This window comes from Prorops nasuta, unplaced genomic scaffold (assembly GCF_024137725.1).
Source record: "Prorops nasuta isolate Cenicafe-Biocafe unplaced genomic scaffold, Cenicafe_Pnas_1.2 PNAS00004, whole genome shotgun sequence".
Classification (NCBI taxonomy): domain Eukaryota; kingdom Metazoa; phylum Arthropoda; class Insecta; order Hymenoptera; family Bethylidae; genus Prorops; species Prorops nasuta.
Genome location: NW_027116801.1, coordinates 1,760,675 through 1,779,106, shown reverse-complemented (window position 1 = coordinate 1,779,106; position 18,432 = coordinate 1,760,675). Strand labels below are relative to the sequence as shown.

The 18,432-nt window shown below is 36.3% G+C and overlaps 2 protein-coding genes across 3 annotated transcripts in view; both read right to left on the bottom strand.

The window, feature by feature from the left end:
• LOC136772515 (uncharacterized) overlaps positions 1-323 on the bottom strand; it is a 7,706-nt gene extending 7,383 nt beyond the window's left edge. The window contains exon 1 of the mRNA XM_066725553.1: positions 182-323. The gene's annotated coding sequence lies outside the window, so the exon portion shown is untranslated. The remainder of the gene's footprint in view (positions 1-181) is intronic.
• On the bottom strand, positions 110-18,432 carry BNIP3 (BCL2 interacting protein 3). 2 transcript variants are annotated; one of them, XM_066725556.1, is made up of 6 exons: positions 18,205-18,432; positions 10,260-10,428; positions 7,230-7,317; positions 1,024-1,097; positions 500-655; positions 110-416 (listed from the first exon to the last, which is right to left on the bottom strand). In XM_066725556.1, the coding sequence occupies exons 1-6, from the start codon at positions 18,239-18,241 to the stop codon at positions 365-367; spliced, it is 576 nt and encodes a 191-aa protein (XP_066581653.1). In that variant the 5' UTR covers positions 18,242-18,432; the 3' UTR covers positions 110-364. The 2 variants fall into 2 exon arrangements, with proteins under 2 accessions (XP_066581653.1, XP_066581651.1); XM_066725554.1 differs by having other exon boundaries at positions 18,202-18,427.

Below are 18,432 nucleotides of genomic sequence, written 5' to 3'. Positions count from 1 at the left end.
CAAAATTTGTTCCTATATTTAGTATGTAAGAAGAGCTGTAAAAGATTACGTTTATAAAATTGTATAAAAAATGCTAAGTTCGGTTATGTATAAGTGAGATAATCCAAAGTCATAGATTTTTTTATATTATGATATAAAAATGTTAATTTATTATTAAACTATTATTTATTGTAATTATTACTTATAAGAATGTTGTGTAGTAGTGAGATATTTTGTTGTAGAAAAAAACAGATACTATTCAATAAAATGCAACGCTTGTTCGCGTTTGGGTCCACGTTACGCGATGTGAAATTGTCTGATAGCCTAGTGGCTGCTAACTTCAGCCCCATAGATCCGAATATCAGCTTTCCTTCTACCATCATCTTCACTCAATTGTAACGTGTGGCATCATTAGACCTCGCCTGGTCAGCCAGACCCTAAAAATTCAAACAAAATAATAGTTATGACCCATACATAAATTGCAAAAATTCGTTAGATAAAAAAATGTGCCACAGCTTACCCAAAGCCAGCTCCAATGAGCAAGGATAGAAAATTGGTCAGGAATAAAGTATACAAGACTTCCTTGGAGAAGAGTCCGTTTTTACCCACTTTTGTAGTACGAATGCTATATGTTTTCCTTTTGGTCATACCGAGTGGATGCTTGAATTTCCAGTCCCTAGAAATATCAGATAAATTAGATTTACGTTTATCGTGTAACTACCGGATACCGTGGGTCATCAACATTGATTTCGAACGAGAGTTACAACGTTTTATAAAAGCATTGCGAAACGCTGATGTAAATGTAACGCATAAGTACTTGGCTTTCTTTTTTCCGTCACTTTCCGCTTTTCCATTTTAAGAAACAACAATCACTATAGCCTATTATGCCAGAGGCAGCTCAGAAAACTCGACAGAAACCACATTACGCGTTCTAATGAAACTACCATTAAAGCGAGAATCTTGGGTCGATGATCATTTGTACAGAGTTTTGAACTATTTTTACATATTTCAAGGTACATTTGAAAGATAAATTAATATGCTTACTTTGGGGGAGCCTGGTCCGGACGGGAGCTCCATTCGTCGATCCAGAATGTGTTTTTGTCCAAAATCTCACCCTCCTACGCAGATAAATTAAAAGGGCATTAGAAAGGAAAGTATTTTCTCCCTGGTTCACGAGCTTCACATAATTTCAAGCTCTTAATTCCAATAAGAAAGAATGAAGCTATTTTTATGAAGTAGTTATATCTATATTTAAACAATTATAAATCATCCGAGACGAAGCAATATATTACGAGCCTACGACATGGTACCTCTCTTAAAATCTAACTAATTTAATTTTAGTAACAACACTCCTCCGTGGGTAATGATCCACTTGGTTCACATTAAATCAAATTTATTGAAGAATTTAAGCGAGCCTATTTCTCTCTACTTTCAACGGTGCTTGTTTATCTCTATTTTGTCATAAAGTCCATTGGAACGTTTCCAATGATTTGATTATCGTGCAACAGTTATAAATCCTTCATTTGTAATCAACTGTTTTCGTCACGTTAATTACACTGACCCTAGTCATCAAAGATGTTTAAAAATAAAATAAATACTTTGCACATTACCTATATACATTAGTGGAAATGGTTAGCTAAATTAAAAAGTAGAGTTTACGAGTGCCACTAAGAAGGAATAACGATGATTATCAAACCAGGGGAAGACCTATTCGTTTACTTTGTAAGTGCACTAATTCTAGTTCATTAACGTGAAAAAAAGCGAAGCCGATTAAAAGATAAACTAAAGGGGCTTATGTCAATGTACTGGTATGCGTGACTCAAATGCGGATCTGATTACAACATATCGCACGCAAACCACTTTACAAAAATTAATGTGTATAGTATTTACGTAGAGACGAGTTGTCCTCACTCGATATATTAATATAACAATTAAATCACATTTTAATTTTCTTCGTCCACTAACCCTCTATAATTAGTATACTTAATTATACAAAAATAAGTAACAATGCAAGCGTTCCAATAATTTTAATGCGTTTATCAATTGTTTTGTAAAGAGAAGAATTTTTGTGGAAGAGATAATGTGGATGGAAAATATAAAAGATTTCCGAATCCGTTCGATCCATTGTTCCAAGTGATTACAATGAGATATCCTCGATTAGGATTAGAAGGCTTGCAACAAGTTTTTATCGCGTCACCACTGATGCGTGTCAATTGGATAAAGAATCATTTAAGGATAAAGTATTATGGCCTTTTGCAAGGATAAATTCTGGCATTCGTCCAATGGAAGACGATAAACAATGACACGTACCTCACGTGTATTCTTCAACATGATAAACACCAGATACATCTTATTACTACTACAAACAAAAATATTTATCCAGTATGGTATTTATCTCTAGTTTCAATCGCAATATTTCCGATACCTTATAATTCTACAAGCTCTTATTTTCAAACATTCAGCGTTGTTAATTCCGATTCCACTCGATAGACCATTACTCAAAACTCGTACGCTTTTTTTACTCATATAAGCCTCGTTCTTACAAAAAATCCCATAATAACGATTTCCTCCGGACTTTCACTCATTCAATAGCTTCTTCCTCGACTCGTTATCATCAGAGTTCAGTTTTCTTTGTGTAAACTTTCCCCAGCTCCCAATTGGACCGCGTTGATTATATACTTGAAGCAAGTGCTATAATTACCCTAGCTAATTATACAAATTTCCTTCCGCAGCAACGCTAACTTAATAAGCTCTCGTTTCATATTTTTGCTTCGTTTCTTATCCAATTCACCTAGCTAGTACTCCCCCTCGTTAATCGTGTTTCAATTTCTTTTTACGTTATTATTGATAAAATTTATCATTCTTTTTTCGTATAAAAATAATCTTTTAATTATAGTAGTTTAACTAAAATTAGAGCAACGATTGATCTTGAACGAGACTTATGAAAGTTAACAGCGAGGTCATAACCTTTCAAAGTGGATACTGCTAAATTAGCTATTGGAGAAAAAAGAACAGCAATCGCACGCATCGATTACTATTATAAGAGTGCTGAGGCAAACGTCCCACGTGCGCTGTAAACACGTGTCGTACTGCGAGTACTGAAATTCCTAGATTAATCCAATTCCTCAAATCGCTTATCTGGCGTCTCGGCAAATTTAATCAGGAAAAAATCAGCACACCCAAACATTCAACTTCACTGGGATTAAATTAATTAAAATATACTCTTCTCGTATTTGGTGCACCATTCCTGTTTTGTCCCAATATTATGATATAGATTGTTGGTTCTACAAAAAAAAACATTAATATTGCAGCAGAACGATAAACAGCGGTACAACTGTTTTACTACATTATTTTGTAAAAACTGCGATATTAACTGCTGTCCGAGGATCGTATTGGGGTCACTGAACTCTCTAAATGAGGAACATTACAATCCATCTAACAAGGATGTGCTATCTATCACATGTCGAATAAAAAGAATGCAATAATGCGTTGGGTTGTTTTAGCTGGCTAGCAGCTTTTCAGGAATGTTCGATGTTCGGCCACGCGTGGATACGTGGGTAAACAAAAATGGACTTGTGTGCGACTGCGCATGGCGTGACTCAAGCGCAGCTTTTCATTGGCTGGACAATATTACGACGCCACTGAGATTCTCCTGTTCTTCTCTTATGCTCTTCTCTTTCTTCTCGACCCAGCTTCTTTTAGTACTTTTTCCACTTGTCACACATTTCTCACTACTATGTCAGGTCTTACTCGCTATTTAATTCTCGTTTAACAAGGCATTCCGTTATTATACTCTTTATTCTTTCTCTTTGCTTGCTTTCCCCTCCCATCTCTCATTAAGAAACACGATTGTTCCTTTTCCTATCAAGTTTTTCCATTGCTGGAGCTCTTACGATATTCTACTTGCTAACGTACTTCAATAACGTTATATCCCCTCCATCCTCTTTTTTTTCTCTCTATCTTTATGTCTTTATCCCTATCTTTTTATATTAAATAAAAATACCGAATAGAGAAAATAATGTTTTTTCATTCAGATTCGTCTCAAGAAAACAACGCGAAGCTTGACGGAAAATGAGAAAGTAAGGTTAGAAAGCTACAGCTTTGTTGTCGTTTAGTAACGACACTTTTTGTTCGAGGTAATTTTGAAATTCTTATTCAGCACATTGTAGAGCGACCCTGATTAGAATTGAAGAAACGTTCGTTCATTCATTCCTTTATTCTAATTTTAGATCTCTCGCAAGAGTTCGATACATTTAATATGAGTAATCCTTCGTCGAGACGACTGTGTAACAATAACCCTTTCAAACGACTTTTTTGCACGGTGCAACATTGTGCTTGGGAATCTCGTTTTACGCGCTGTACTTGAGCAGTACAATTGTAGACAGAGTCTTCTCGCGAAAGTTGATATAGGAACCGGTTTTTGCGGGAAGAAACATTCTAACGCGAGAGCAGGGTCGAGAGAAAAAGTGAAGAGCGCGAAGATCGTATGACGCTTCAGGTTTATATTTTCAAACTTTTAGCATTTGACATTAGATTGTACTAGCGGTCAATTGCGTGAGAGAAAATACGATAATAGCTAAGAATCCATAAAGAGATGAAAATGGACTGAGAAAATGCGATAGAATCGCGTCAGAATTGCTGTAAAATCATAATGCATGTAAATATTTATTTCTGTGGTACGTAAAACGCAATAACCATTGACGAGGTAGAGATAATCTATTTTTAATTGTTGCGTAGAGTACACGGAACTGGTAGCATAAAAACCACCAACTCCTGTAACTAGCTTATCTGTTTAAAATCGAGCGACTCTTCTTTTATCGATTCTAGTTTGCAAGTTGCTTATACGAACACTTTGCATAACAATCACTTCGTCTTTTAGCAAATATCTGCGTACAGGAAATTTCAGATTGTACGAGAGAGGTTAGGAACGCTGGGTTTGGCCTGCACCAAACAGTTTAAAGTAACATATACAACAACAGTTGTGTTTCTGTACTATTCGAATTACTCATGCATGTATGTGGCAATACAATAAAACATTCTGACAGTTATACTTATATTTAAAGAAAGATATCTATATATGCTTAGCGAGTAATATTATTCCATATTTATCAGCTTCGTAAAAGATGCAATGTGCTCATTTGCAATACTCGTAGATAGTCTTCTGCTAATATTCGCTAGTGAATATAATTAATTTTTTATCAACAAAAAAAAAGAATTACTAAGCATCCAGATAATACATTATTACTTAATATCAAGCTTACGTATACACGTGGTGGACATTACTTTTCCTTCCAGAATAAAAATAAGCATACAATTATACTCGTTCGTGATTATTCATAAATAAACAGTTTTAAGTCGTATATACGTAGAAGTAGTGCGCAACTGTGTTTGTACGTGGCAGTAAGAATATATGTATATGATATACATTACTCTCTGTAACTACGGATAGAAACTTGAGGTATATCTGCAAAGTTTGAATAACAGCGATACTAAAGCGTCGTTACAGACAAACTGTGACTCATGGAGAATCCTTATAAGCGTATTATCCACTTCTCAAAATTTCTGTATGTCCCCTCCAAGATCTTACGGTTATTTTCAGTTAACGCTCTTCTCCCATTTCTTTGCTGTCAGATAAGCCGTTTACAAGAGCGGTCTCTTTGTTGCAGAATATCAAAATATAACGCTATATCAATCCCTCGACATTGGCAAAGATCTTCGCTCCATTATCTTCGACTTTATCCTTGCTAAAAAAATCAGCCAAATCAACGTCGTTTAAATCTTATCAGAAAAACTCTGATGCATCAACTGATTATTCATAAATATATCATCTCAAGCGTTTCTGACCATTTTAAAAAGTAAAATATTGTCTCTGCTCTCGGTATAAAATTAATTCAACTTATTTTACAGATGTCATGAAGATTGACCTTGTGGCTTGGTTCCGTGGGAGAAAGGGGCAGAATGCAAAGTTGAACTGAACGAGTCTTGAGAAATCTGGATCGTGGGACAGGCTTCGATAATTATATCACGACGTGTAACTAGCGTGACTGCAAAATTCATCGATGCATTCTTACAAAATATTTATTGCAGCTACGAGAGTCTGTTATAGAGTTTTTCTAATTACAAATTATACAAATAAGCTTCCACTTTGTACATTTTCCATTTCTAAAGGTCCGTTCCGTTTGCTCGATGATACGAGTTATCACAGAACAAACCGTTTGTTGAATTATTAAACAGAGGCTCTTGTAGCAAAATCAACAAAGGTCGTGTAACTATTTAATTGACACGGATTGATCCTTTGTATCTTAGTACACAGTGCCAAATGAGTTTATCTTGTAATGCTGGATTTATCTTTATCTCTGTAAAAATCTCTGCCACAATTGTTGCGAGGAACAGGGTTGTTCCTCCAACAAATTGAGAAAATTGCTTTCTGTACGAGTCTTACAGGCACGACAAGAAAGTCAGTGATCCGAGGTTGCTCTAAATCTTTGCTTAAAATAAAAAATAGCACTGGATGTTGTTATAAATAAATGTGAGTATCGATCCACTCAAGAGTGTTGAATTTTACACTGATCTCGATAGACTATTTCTCATTAAACTTTTCAGTTGCAGTGTATGTTCAATAATTATCCACTTGGGTCGTTAATTTGAAATAAGACATCTTTGTTTGTTTAGATATTGCACGTCGTCGTAGGGCGAGGCTGGTTGCTAATGGAGTCAGTGATCCGGGGACCTTGTATGGGAGAAACGGCTGGTTCGATAAAACCTGTTGTAGATTGGTCGACTCTGTTTTGCGATGTATAGCTTGACCTACCCAGTTTCAAAGGTCATCACCCACGAAGACCAACCTAATCCCATATATATGTACTCGGATTATTCAATTAACATCCTTTTCTCTGTTGAAAAAGCAAATATTATTGTTGCAATTTTCTTTAAAATTAATATTGCAAAATAACGAATGAAACGAGGCAAGTATCAACTTCCTTCCTCTTTCCTTTCATATATTTTGCAATAAATTAGCTTTGTCAATTTTTCTACTATCCAGAAACTCCTTCGATGCGAAATTTTTGCTTTTACTGATACATAGAGCTTACCATGGTTCTTTGATAAAATTTCTTATTATAAACAAACGCATCAGGCTCGTCACGAATGTAATTTGAGGCTCGTCGTTTCAAAGACGTACATAGCGAAGGTTTTCTTGCGGGAATGGCTATAGTATAAACGTAGTAGTAGTAATCTATTATGAAACTGACCTTGTTGCAGTGGTAATTTATATACACGCCTTTCAGCTCATCTTCGGTAGATAATTCTGTGTTTGGACTATTGGGCGGACTCTTTGGACTGGAATATAACAAGACAACAATTTACAAATTATTAGATTATGCGCAGGCTCGATTATTATGTATCACCGAGCCAATATCAAAGTTAATCTGGAAAGTACATATTTGAGGAGTCGAGTTATCGATTAAAATATCGAAATAACCTGTAATTAGTTTAATTGCCGTAAAAATAATGCCAAACATTATGTAAACAGTTGTACAAATGATTGGTGGAAAGAAAATTCGTCTTCCAAGCAGGAAGAGAGAGAGAGAGGAGTTTGCAGTTGAGTATATTTGAATGGAGAGGGTCTGTTCGATGGCAATTCGTAGAGTCGCAATAACCGATGCTTCGCATTCCATTGTGCGAGGCTTGGTTATAGAAAGGAAGTAGAATTCTCGCGTCTTCGTCGCTCTGTTTACATTGGGCTGCGCGAGTTTCGCAACGAGGAATCCAGCGATCCGAGCAGAATTTTCTATCATTTTTTTTGCCACCCGGAAAATTTCAACGGAACGCACGAGCCACGCTAATCGTCCTCGGTGACCAAACGACCAGTGAAAATTTGCCAGTACTGCGCAAAATTATTCCCGTTATCTCCGAATGGATGTGGAAACCAAGACACTGGGAAATTCTTGCCGCAAAGTGAAAGATAAGCGGCTAATAAAACGCGTGATATATATTTGTAAGTTTGAAGGGAATGAAGCGAACGCTTACATGGAGAATTGGAGGACCGGAAATTGTTGAGTTCGAAGGGGAACCAAGAATTACTTAACAAAGTTCATACCTGATACATTACGGCTCAATTGAATATTAAGAAAACATTATTGGCTGAATGCCAAAATATTTTTGTTATTTTTTACCAGTAAGAATTGGAAAATAGTTGTTACATCATCGATTGACAGTTTTCAATTACAATTAATTCGATAGTGGAAAATTCGTATGATAATATTGTTTTAACAAAATTTATGGACTAGTTTTTTTTGTCGACATAAAGAGCTCGTTGCTTCTTCAGTCCGCAATGCAGACGTTAATGCAGCTACCAGAAATGGTGCAAAAGACAAATCGAAATTCCCATCAGACAACCCAGTTTAATTTTTCCAAATACTCGTTTCTTCAATGCTCTCGCGATAACAGGCTTACGTAACAATTTTTTCTCCTGCAGAAAATATATCTCCATGGGCGAGAGAGAAATGATAAGGAAGGAATTATCGAGCCCTTATCGTAGATATTTATGCGGAAGTGTGAAAATCGAGAGATCTGCGTCGTAATTACTTGCAAGTAATTAAAATTCGCGTCGTTGAAAAACAAAGCGTGACTGTCCTTGCTGGGCAATCTTGTCGAGCTGTAATAAAAACTAATGACGAAGTTTGAAAGAAAATGTATAAATAGAAGCGAAGATTAGCGAGAAAGTATAGAATCTCCTAAATATTCGCAAACTTTGCGTTAAGAGTACAAAACGATGCTTGCATTACCGCTGCATTAAGCGATAGCTCGTAGACATTGTTCTAATGAGTTGAACTGATAAAACGCACGCGCTTCTGTTACTCAATATGAAGAAAAATGAGTCGGTAAATCCACAAAGAGTAAAATGGTTTCTTCAAACAAAGAATTGATGAAATTTAGAGATAACGCCTGGACGTTGCTACCGAGAAAGATTTAGCAAGTTTAAATGATAAAGAGACACGATGTCTCTATTATCAGATAATATGGAAAGACTAGACAAAAAAATATTCTTTATCGAAAAGCAATTGTTTGAAAGAAAAACATAACAGTAGTGGTTAACTAGGTAAGTAGCGAGGCAAACGAATAAGTGTTTATTGGGTGAAAGAATAGGTCCAAACTTGGAGGAGAAAAGTTGAAGGAAATGCTTGATTTCCAAATATAAACGGCCTTTATGCCTGAAGTGGGCTCCTTCTTCTCCAATTATAGCACAAGTCGTCGGCCGATGAGTTAAATTTGGCACAAATTGCGTTGAACGTGTTTCTCGTTTAGCGAGTATGTAGATTGGCTATAATGGTAGTGAAGGAGGACGAGGAAGGAGATGGTTCGTAGACTTTGTAGCACGCAGTAATCTTCTCTCTCTCTCTCTCTCTTATTTTTATTTTTACTTTCTTTGTTTCCTATGCATGAAATGATTTCTTGTATGACAATAAATCTCTCCTTCTCTCTTGCACAAATGAGATATAGCCCCTGTACAATAATTGTTTCTCATTCTCTCCTTTGTTTTTATTTTCGCTGTCTTTGTTTCGTTATACATGAAATTATTTCTCGTATAACAATAAATATAGATCTCTCTTTCTATCTCCTCTAGTTCCATCTCTTTCTATCTTTCGTTCTTTCTTCATCCAAACGTCCTTGAGTAGCGTCAGACGCCTACGCATAAAGAGAAAACAGACACACTTTGATACCCCATATAGTATGTCTGTTGTCTGCCAACCAAACAACCTTTCTTGCCTCATTTTTGTTACTTTTCATACGCAATCCTCCAAAACTACAGTAGCACCCACTCGAATGTCAAAGTAGATCTGTTTCTCTTTGGTCTTGGCTACCTTCTCTGAAGAACCATCTCGCTCGAACAAGCTTCTTCTTGGTTTCTAAATCAAACCAAACTGAGCATGCCACTTATCTGGAGCCAACATTTCAAACATGCAGCCATGCATTGCACTTCCCAAAACTGGCAGAGAACCTCTTCATCATGATTTATTCAATTCCATTCTCTCTCTCTCTCTCTCTCTCTCTCTCTCTCTCTCTCTCTCTCTCTCTCTCTCTCTCTCTCTCTCTTACTCATTCCCAGAGCCTCTTTGCCATAACGTCTGTTAGAAAAATTAAAAAAAACATGAAGATGATGTATTTGGGATAAAATAGTTCCAAACAATTCTTGCAACTACCTTGAAGAGTGTAATGAATAATTCGTTAGATTGCAACGGACGAAGAATATTTAGTTTTACAAGAAGATGAACGTTTACCTGTCTCGTGGGGTATCCCGACGAGAAGATGCCAGCGAATGTCTAGCCGATGACTGTGTGGAGTCTCTTTGTGCTTCCCTGAGAAGTCGTAAATATTCCTCGCCACCGCTGCTAAACGGCAGAGGCGTTATCCTGTCGGCGGATACAGGATTCACTTCAATCCACGACTCTGTAAATACAAAATTAAAAATATAATTAGCCTCTGATTATTTTCCCTCGTAATAAAATAATGCAAAAAAACTAAATTCCATAATTAACAAGTTTAACCTCGCCATTTACGCAGTTCCAGCCAAAATCACTATTAAAACTGTAATTATTAATAAACGAATTCGAAAATACGAAACAAAGAGTGAACAAAATTAATTTGGAAACAGAGTTGATCGTTTCAGGGACGATGAAAATTTAATGGAATTAGAAGATGATCGCAATGAAAATTTCTCCAATGACCACAAGCTATCAGGCTTATTCGATCCCTCCTCGCGAAACCCAATCTCTTTTTGCGTAAGATAATTTTATTGTAACGATATACAACCGGCCAAGAAGTCAACTTCGCGACACAGCATGGAAATAACAAAGTAATCGTATTATGGCTTTAACTAATCGCCCGTCAACGATTAATACTTATTAATAAAACCAACGATAACTGGATACTTCAGCTCACCGCGTGTTCCCTAATGAATCATCCTTCGGTTTATCTATTCTATTGCAAGAGAAATTCCAAGAGAAAACATTCGCTGCGACTCGTATCGAGTCTTCTTTGTATTTTTTCTTCTTTATTTCATGAAATCGTTACATGAAAAGTGAATCGATGAAGAGATAAGAAAATGGCGTTGTGGAGCTCGTGTTGGGAAGTTCCATGGATCTTCGAGCAATGTCGCTTGATTCGTGGAAAATGAATGCGTGACTCGAACGAAGAAATTATGTATGATCATAATAATTAATAGGAAAGCGACCATTCGCGACGAGCTGAACTCCATTGACAAGTTCAAGGATGCGATTTCTTAGCTTCCTCGAGTTCTCTCCCTACTTTCAATTAAGAGTGAACATTCTGAAAGGATTTAAAGTTGCTTTTCGAGTTGTTAATGAGGCAAACGCGAGCGTTTACTAGGGGAAACTTAGTATTTACGAGTAAAATATTCGTTGAAGGAAAAAGAACGGGGGGGGGGGGGGGGGGGTCAATGACCGTAATAATAGAAAAGGAACGATTTGCGCCATGCTGAACTCGACTGCCAAGTTCAAGGATGTAATTGCATAATTATTTGAAGTTCCTTCATTACTGCAAAATTCGGTAAACGACGCGTGAAATTTTTACGGGCTTTTCAAGCTGGTTTTTGAGTTATTTGGAAAGTGAACGTTTAGGGGGGGGGGGAGGGGGTTGAGTACCTGCGAGTGAAATCTGTGGGTACCGCAAGAAAGAAGCAGGTAGAGCAAGGAAACTCATGAAATGGTAATGGTATGGCAGGAACGATTCTACGGTTGATTGTACATAGCAAGTTCAAGGTCAAGGTCCGTTAACTAATATATTAGTCGCCACAATCAAGATACCAATTGCGTCACGGACAAGCAACGTACGTCTGATGAGTAAATTATATAGAGCGCCAGAAGAGAATACCGTAGGAGTTTCGATCAATAACAGTTTATCATCATCTACGAGATACTATATATAGACTGAGAAAAACCTCATTCGTGCCCCCCCCCTCCTAACCCCTCTCGGCATGCTTTTCGTTTGCCCCGAATAATAGAAAAATGTCTCGTTTATTATAATTATTCCACGACCCATTTTCCTATAAAATAGTGTTCGATAAACTATTTATGCATCTAGAAATGTATATGGAAAATTGTAATAAGATTCGAGTAGTCCTTTATGTAAATTCCCTCGGTATAAATAAATAAATATATATATATATGTGTGTAGCAATATTCAACCCTCTGTCTTTTTACACTATATTAAACAGAACTATCCATATAAAGCCTACACAAAATTGAATACTTAGTTATACTGCTAAATTTTGATTTTTTAAATTAGAAAAAATTCTCAAAAATATCGTATTATTTATATTTTTAATTCAGTAGTTGCTTAAATGCGCGATTAAAAATTCAGCTACCTATAAAAATGTACACTCTTCTAAATATTTCACATCTAATTTTCACTCGTGTCTAAAAAACACATTGTACGGGCAGAGGGTTACAGAAATCAATATTTCAGCGAAATAATGCTTTCTTCAAATATTCGAACAACATTGCGTCGTTTCGCGGTTCAATTGACAAATACAAGCGATGACTCATCAAGCGGAAAATAAAGCTTTCTCATTGTAATAGTAATAGCGTGTATGGTTCAAACTTATCATAGTTTGCATATTGATAACAAAACATATGGTGCACTAGGTGTACGATGTTTACTTTCCATCTTTCTTTCCGAACGTCGCTATATTTATTAGTCACCGAGCATCGCGTTCATCACAACATTATTTACGCGAATACGGATACTATAGAAGTGTAAGAAGACTCCTAGGAAGCTCTTATCGCACAAGTTTATGTTTCGAGTAGAAAAAATATCAAAAAACATGTAAACAATGCCTACTTTGTTTACTTTCCATCGAGCGTCATACTCGTGCCTTCCCAAACGTCATACTTCTCATAATATTTATGCGATGGGGTGCAAAAAAAACGAGAAGCGTAAAACGCTGCAGAAAAAACACAAATCGATCACTTCGATTCGATACTTTTCAATCGCACGAATAGTGCGAACGAAAGTTACAAAACTGCGCTCTTGATCCGTTAAGATTATACGAAGAAAACTCGCGAGATTGATGCAGTATTTGCGTCAACGTATCTACAAAAAGTTCCTTTGCGTATTTGGACCCAAGCAGCGAGCTTCTTTCATTCACAATCAGTGAAAACAAATTAACGGCCGCGTATCTCCCGCAAGATATCATTGGCCTTTGACGAACGAGAAGTTCGTTTACCTGAAGTTTTGCACTTTTCCATTTAGCTAGTAACGACTGTGATTATAATTCGATCGTAGAAACTATACTGAATTGCATAAAGCTCTCTTCTTTCTATAAAAGTATAGTTTAGATATATCGATTATACTTTCCGTTTTTAGGCAAGTCTTTTAGTTGTTCCCAAACACAATTTAGGGATCGGAATATTTCTTGTTTTCAAAAATTTCCAAGAATTGCGAAATGTAAACAGAAACTGATGGTAGCCTGTGGTATACAAAATTATAGAATGATGAATAAAAATAAAGCAAAGAAAAGGGTAAAATAAAGCTTCGTTTCTAAGAACACAAGTAAATAGTCAGGTTAAGTATAAACTAATTGTGCAAGTTTTTTTAATTGTGCACTCCATGGGTCGTGTGTCTCGCGCGTGAAAATGCACGGAAACATAAAACTTCCTCCGTGCTGCTTTTATGCAAATTTATCCAGACGTTTAAAAATACTGCGGGTTCGCTCACACCTTGCAATATTTAACGATCAATAATTAATTTTCGTCTCTGCACGAGCTATATTAATATTGATCTACTGTAGATCCTCGCGTCACTCTATATTAACTTTAGTAACATTTGCAGCTATTCCTTGCATTGTGTATACCTTGATTAATTTTTATTTCCTTTGGAATCGTTAAATTTCCGCTAAATAAAAAATTGCAATTTCATTCAGCTATTCGTCTGGTCACATTGCGTGGGCGTCCAATGGATCAATGATAGATTGTGGGCGTATCATGGAAAAAGCGATAGTAGTCACTCCGTTGTGCGCAAATGATTAATTTAAAATATTCTTGAAGCCGTGTACTGTATTTATGAAAGTTGTGTACGTGACGGACATCACGGAACACGCTAGTGACGATACTTAAATCCATGCCACGTTTTTTCTGTACACTTCTACGGGACAAACGACTAGCAAACTGAAATTTATAGATGAACAATTAGAATAATACCAACATTGGTACTAGTGACGTCATAATCACCAATTTTGCTACCGTGGACAAATTTAACAACAAAGGAAATGACTGATACGAACTGCATTCACGATTGTTGTTTCAATAACACTAAAGAATAGGTGAAGCAGATTTGTATAAATTTGAAAAAATAAACATCACACAACTCTCAAACTGAGATAGAATTGCTTCGAATTCTGTTGGAAATTCTATTGTTTTTTACTATTACAGTATAAAATGTTAAAGCGGAGATACATAAATCTGTATTGTTTGAAAATAATAATGAGTGTTAAAAAACTAATCGTAAAATTGTATCTATATACTAAAAAGAGAATAATGATAATATTAGTATATTTTTAGTCCTGATAAGTATACGTAACGCGCGTATCGTTAAGAGAAAAGAAATGGTCGTAAATAATGGTATCTAAAATCCGATATATTTTATTTATCAGTTTTTTACGTGGGGAATTACGAAGTAAAGATTGCATGTGGTCTGGCCAGGATAAAACATTGACACGCACTTCCCTCGGTTAGCGTAAGCCAGGCGAAAGGAGCGTGTCGAAAATTTATGCACCGAGCAAGGACTGTACAGCCCAGAGCTGCCACCTATCCGCATCGCGACCGTTCTTTGTTTCGCTTGGCTCGCTTCTGACATTTACCTTTGTTCATCAAAACAATTATCACCACAAAATTCCTCGCAACGAATCACACCAATAATACATTCCAAACAGTTTCGAATCAATATTATAACGGATAAAATGGACAAATCTTGCTATAGGTATAGTTTCTTGATACAAATTTTCAAGACGATTGCTGAAATAGAAAAATTGTAAGGATTCTTGGGTTGAAAAGTTTCTTGATTAAACGGAGCTATTCTTTGATAGTAGTGCATTTATCGTGCCATTTATTACACTGCAAACAGTTGCATAACTAGCGTGTATAATAAATTCACTGGCTAAATACGACGAGAGCGCTCGATTTGGAGAATCAGCGACTCAGCGTAGCAATCTAGACTTTTGAGGTTAGAGTGACTTTTTCTTCTCTGTTTTTCTTATGACAGATCGTCGTTGGTTCTAAGAAAGCAGCCGAGAACCGGCTGGGAAGCCATGAAGTTTGATGAGTTGGAGAAATGCGATTATATCGTTTCTCGAGAGGGCGTAAAGATCGACATGAAGGAGCTTCGTCGTCTGCGTGAATTGGAACGAAAACAGAAAATTAGGCGCGAAACGCGATTCGGTAACTGCGACTGCGCAAGACGCGACAGTGGATGTTCGAGAAACGAAGCGACGAATTTATAGAGACCAAAGCCAAGGGAGTTAATTGGAAACGTGAAACGTACAGAGAAGTCGAAAGATGTAAGTGAATATCCAATAAAATGAAAACAATTTCCTATCGTTTGATAGTTGATCTAACCGTTAAGGATTAAAATTTCGTTTTAGTGTTAGTAAAACCGTCGAATAATACGTTTTTGCATGTTATTTCTTTGGATAATTATAACAGTTATAATGAGTCAGTAGAAAAGGAAAAACAGCGATTAAACTGTTGTGTGGGATTGTACATTCAATTTTATTATCCTATTTTAATTTTTACTGCGAATGACGCGGAACACTCCTATATACAACGATTCTAATGGAAGAAAATCATCATTTTCTATCTTATTCCTCTTCCACTTGTATTCTAAACAAACGCGCACGTGCTTTTCAAGGTCACGCGTGTTGCTCGATTTATCGCAAGCATCGTACTGATAACAAGAGGCGAGCAAATCACAAAGTAACGCTACACGGATCCGTTGGACAATAAAAACATGAGAAATTGTCACGAATAAACAACCTATAGCAGAAGAACCTTAGTAACAATACTGAAAACAAACTGGGGCTAAAAAACACTTAGGCGTGGCTTATTTATTTTGGTCGAAAGCAATAGACGAGAAAAGCAAAAGTGAAGCGACAATTTCGGCATTAAGTTTTATAGTACAAAGGAAACGTGGCATTTATATATATGTATACTATATAATGGTAGCTGTTTCCAAGAGGTGAGTTACTTCACCCATCCTGATCCTTTATCTTACAGCAGTTCAATGCGTCTGTGAGTGTTTTTCTGCCAACAGCTTCCTCTGCTCATTCCCAAAGCCCTGTTTTCTTAAACAACGTATTGTAATATTTTGGAATTAGGTGGAAAAATTTATTTGATTTGGTCAACAATCAAACGTTCATTTGTTTTGATTATCTTGATATACCAAAGGTTGATTTAACAAATTAGAATTTTCCAATTTTCTTTCATTTTATTTACATTGCCAATTCAAGAAAAGAACTGAAACTTAGAGGGGGATTAAAGAGAGGTAAGTTATGAGAACGGTTAAAGTTAATTAAGAAGACTGATCGAGGGGGAAGGTGGAGCTATTTTCAAAAGTCGAGTATCTCACTCCAATACAGCTCTGGTTTCGTCGTAAGAGGTTGATGCGCGCCTGCCTTACTTGGCAGAGAACAGGATCACGTTGATGCTCCTGTCGATTGTCACGTACCACGTTAATCACTTTACTGACAAGTTGTTTTTCTTTTTCAACAAACCACTGTCATCTTCTATGTCCACCACGGTTATAAAAAATTACATACAATTTTTTTCTTTCTATTTTCTTTATTTTTCACTTATTTTTATCAGAAATTTTGCATAGAAATTAATTCAGTAATTTTCCAATTGATTACTTTAATTTAACATTGCCCTTTCATAATCTGTATTAATTTGCTCGAACATAGTAATAAGGCTGTTATTGGAATTTACAACAAATAATCACTCATTCATTTGTTTCTTCGGTCAAAACAGGACAAACACCTAAAATCTTAACAAAATGTAATCAACAATTAGTAAGATAATTGTTTTGATAAAAATACAAGCTAACTTGATGAATACCTTATACACTTATATAGAATCGTTAACGAAAGAGACAGAGGAAAATTATGAGAAGAATATAAACTTTAAGAAGAGATAAGATTTTATTTTTGAACCATTTCCGGGAAAAATAATTTAATCGCTTGTACGTTACTGGAAATTATTCTTTTCAGACACAGGCTGCGACATTATCAGAAACAGAATCTAAGTTTAGTAAAAGCAAGAATAGAATTTACGTATTCAACACTATAACGAGTCCCCCTTCTGTACAAAAAAATTTAATAGCTTGGAAAGGATCAATTTTCAAAATAACATTAATTTAGTCCGGTCAAATCGTACTTGAATAAGCTATATCGATCACGGATATAAACAACAGATGTCCCTTACACGCCCATTATTCAGATAATTTTTCATAACACACATTCCATCCTTTTCTACACAAACTGACAAAAAATGCACATCTCGCTCAGCTACATCTTTTGCCTGATGTCTCAGGGTAAACAAACGTAGATAGCGATCGTAAAAATTAACCTAAAGTTGTCGTACGACTAATGCCTATGTGGTAAAAAAAAGAAATAAAACTTATATAGTTGACCGAAGAAACAACGGAATAGCTACCGTAAGCTACGGAAATGTGGAGTGTTTTGCCGGCATCCTATATGTTCGAAGGCGGCAAAAGGTAAAATAGTATAATACCGTTTAAAAAATAATGGAAGAAAGATATTAATGGATCATTAGAAAACGATTCGAATGGTTGATGACATAAAGGAAGAATGCAAGCGTAGGTTGTTGACGTAGGTGAGGAGAATAAGATTGCATTGTTGGAAATAAAGGAGGAGAAGCTGGTTTGTTTACGTGTCAGGCTGGACCGCGCGAAATGGCCGCAACGTCATCGTGACAGCTGCTCTTATACTCTATTAGGGACAACCTTTCAAAAATCACTGCGACCACTGTGCGAACCAAAACGATGTGTGTGTGTGTTTAAAATCAGCTTTTATTTAATAGAAACAAATAAAACGTTGTCGATGGTAACATTTAGGTGATATAACGCTCGTAGTACTAATAGTGAATTTTGAAAGTTGGTCGTAGAAAGGCAATTTTTTTTAGTTTCTCTTACCACCTAACAGTTCATCGGACGTAAACTTGATAGAAGACATTTTTGCCGACCGTTGCACTAGCTAGCTCGCACACAAATACTCGCTGGACCGTGCACAGTCGTTTAACTTGCTCTTCCTCGATTTTTCCTAACTGAACGACGATGCACTTTCCGCGAATTATCCTGCTAAAATGCTTGCCCTGCCGCCTGCGAAGGCGAGCCGCGAGATTCTGCTTTGTTTTGATGAAAGCG

Coding starts and splice junctions, on each gene's coding strand:
- BNIP3 (XM_066725554.1), bottom strand. CDS start 18,241: ATGTCTTCTATCAAGTTTACGTCCGATGAACTGTTAGGTG. Junction 656..1,023: donor CCGGACCAGGCTCCCCCAAA/GTAAGCATATTA, acceptor TGATATTTCTAG/GGACTGGAAATTCAAGCATC. Junction 417..499: donor CTCATTGGAGCTGGCTTTGG/GTAAGCTGTGGC, acceptor TTGAATTTTTAG/GGTCTGGCTGACCAGGCGAG.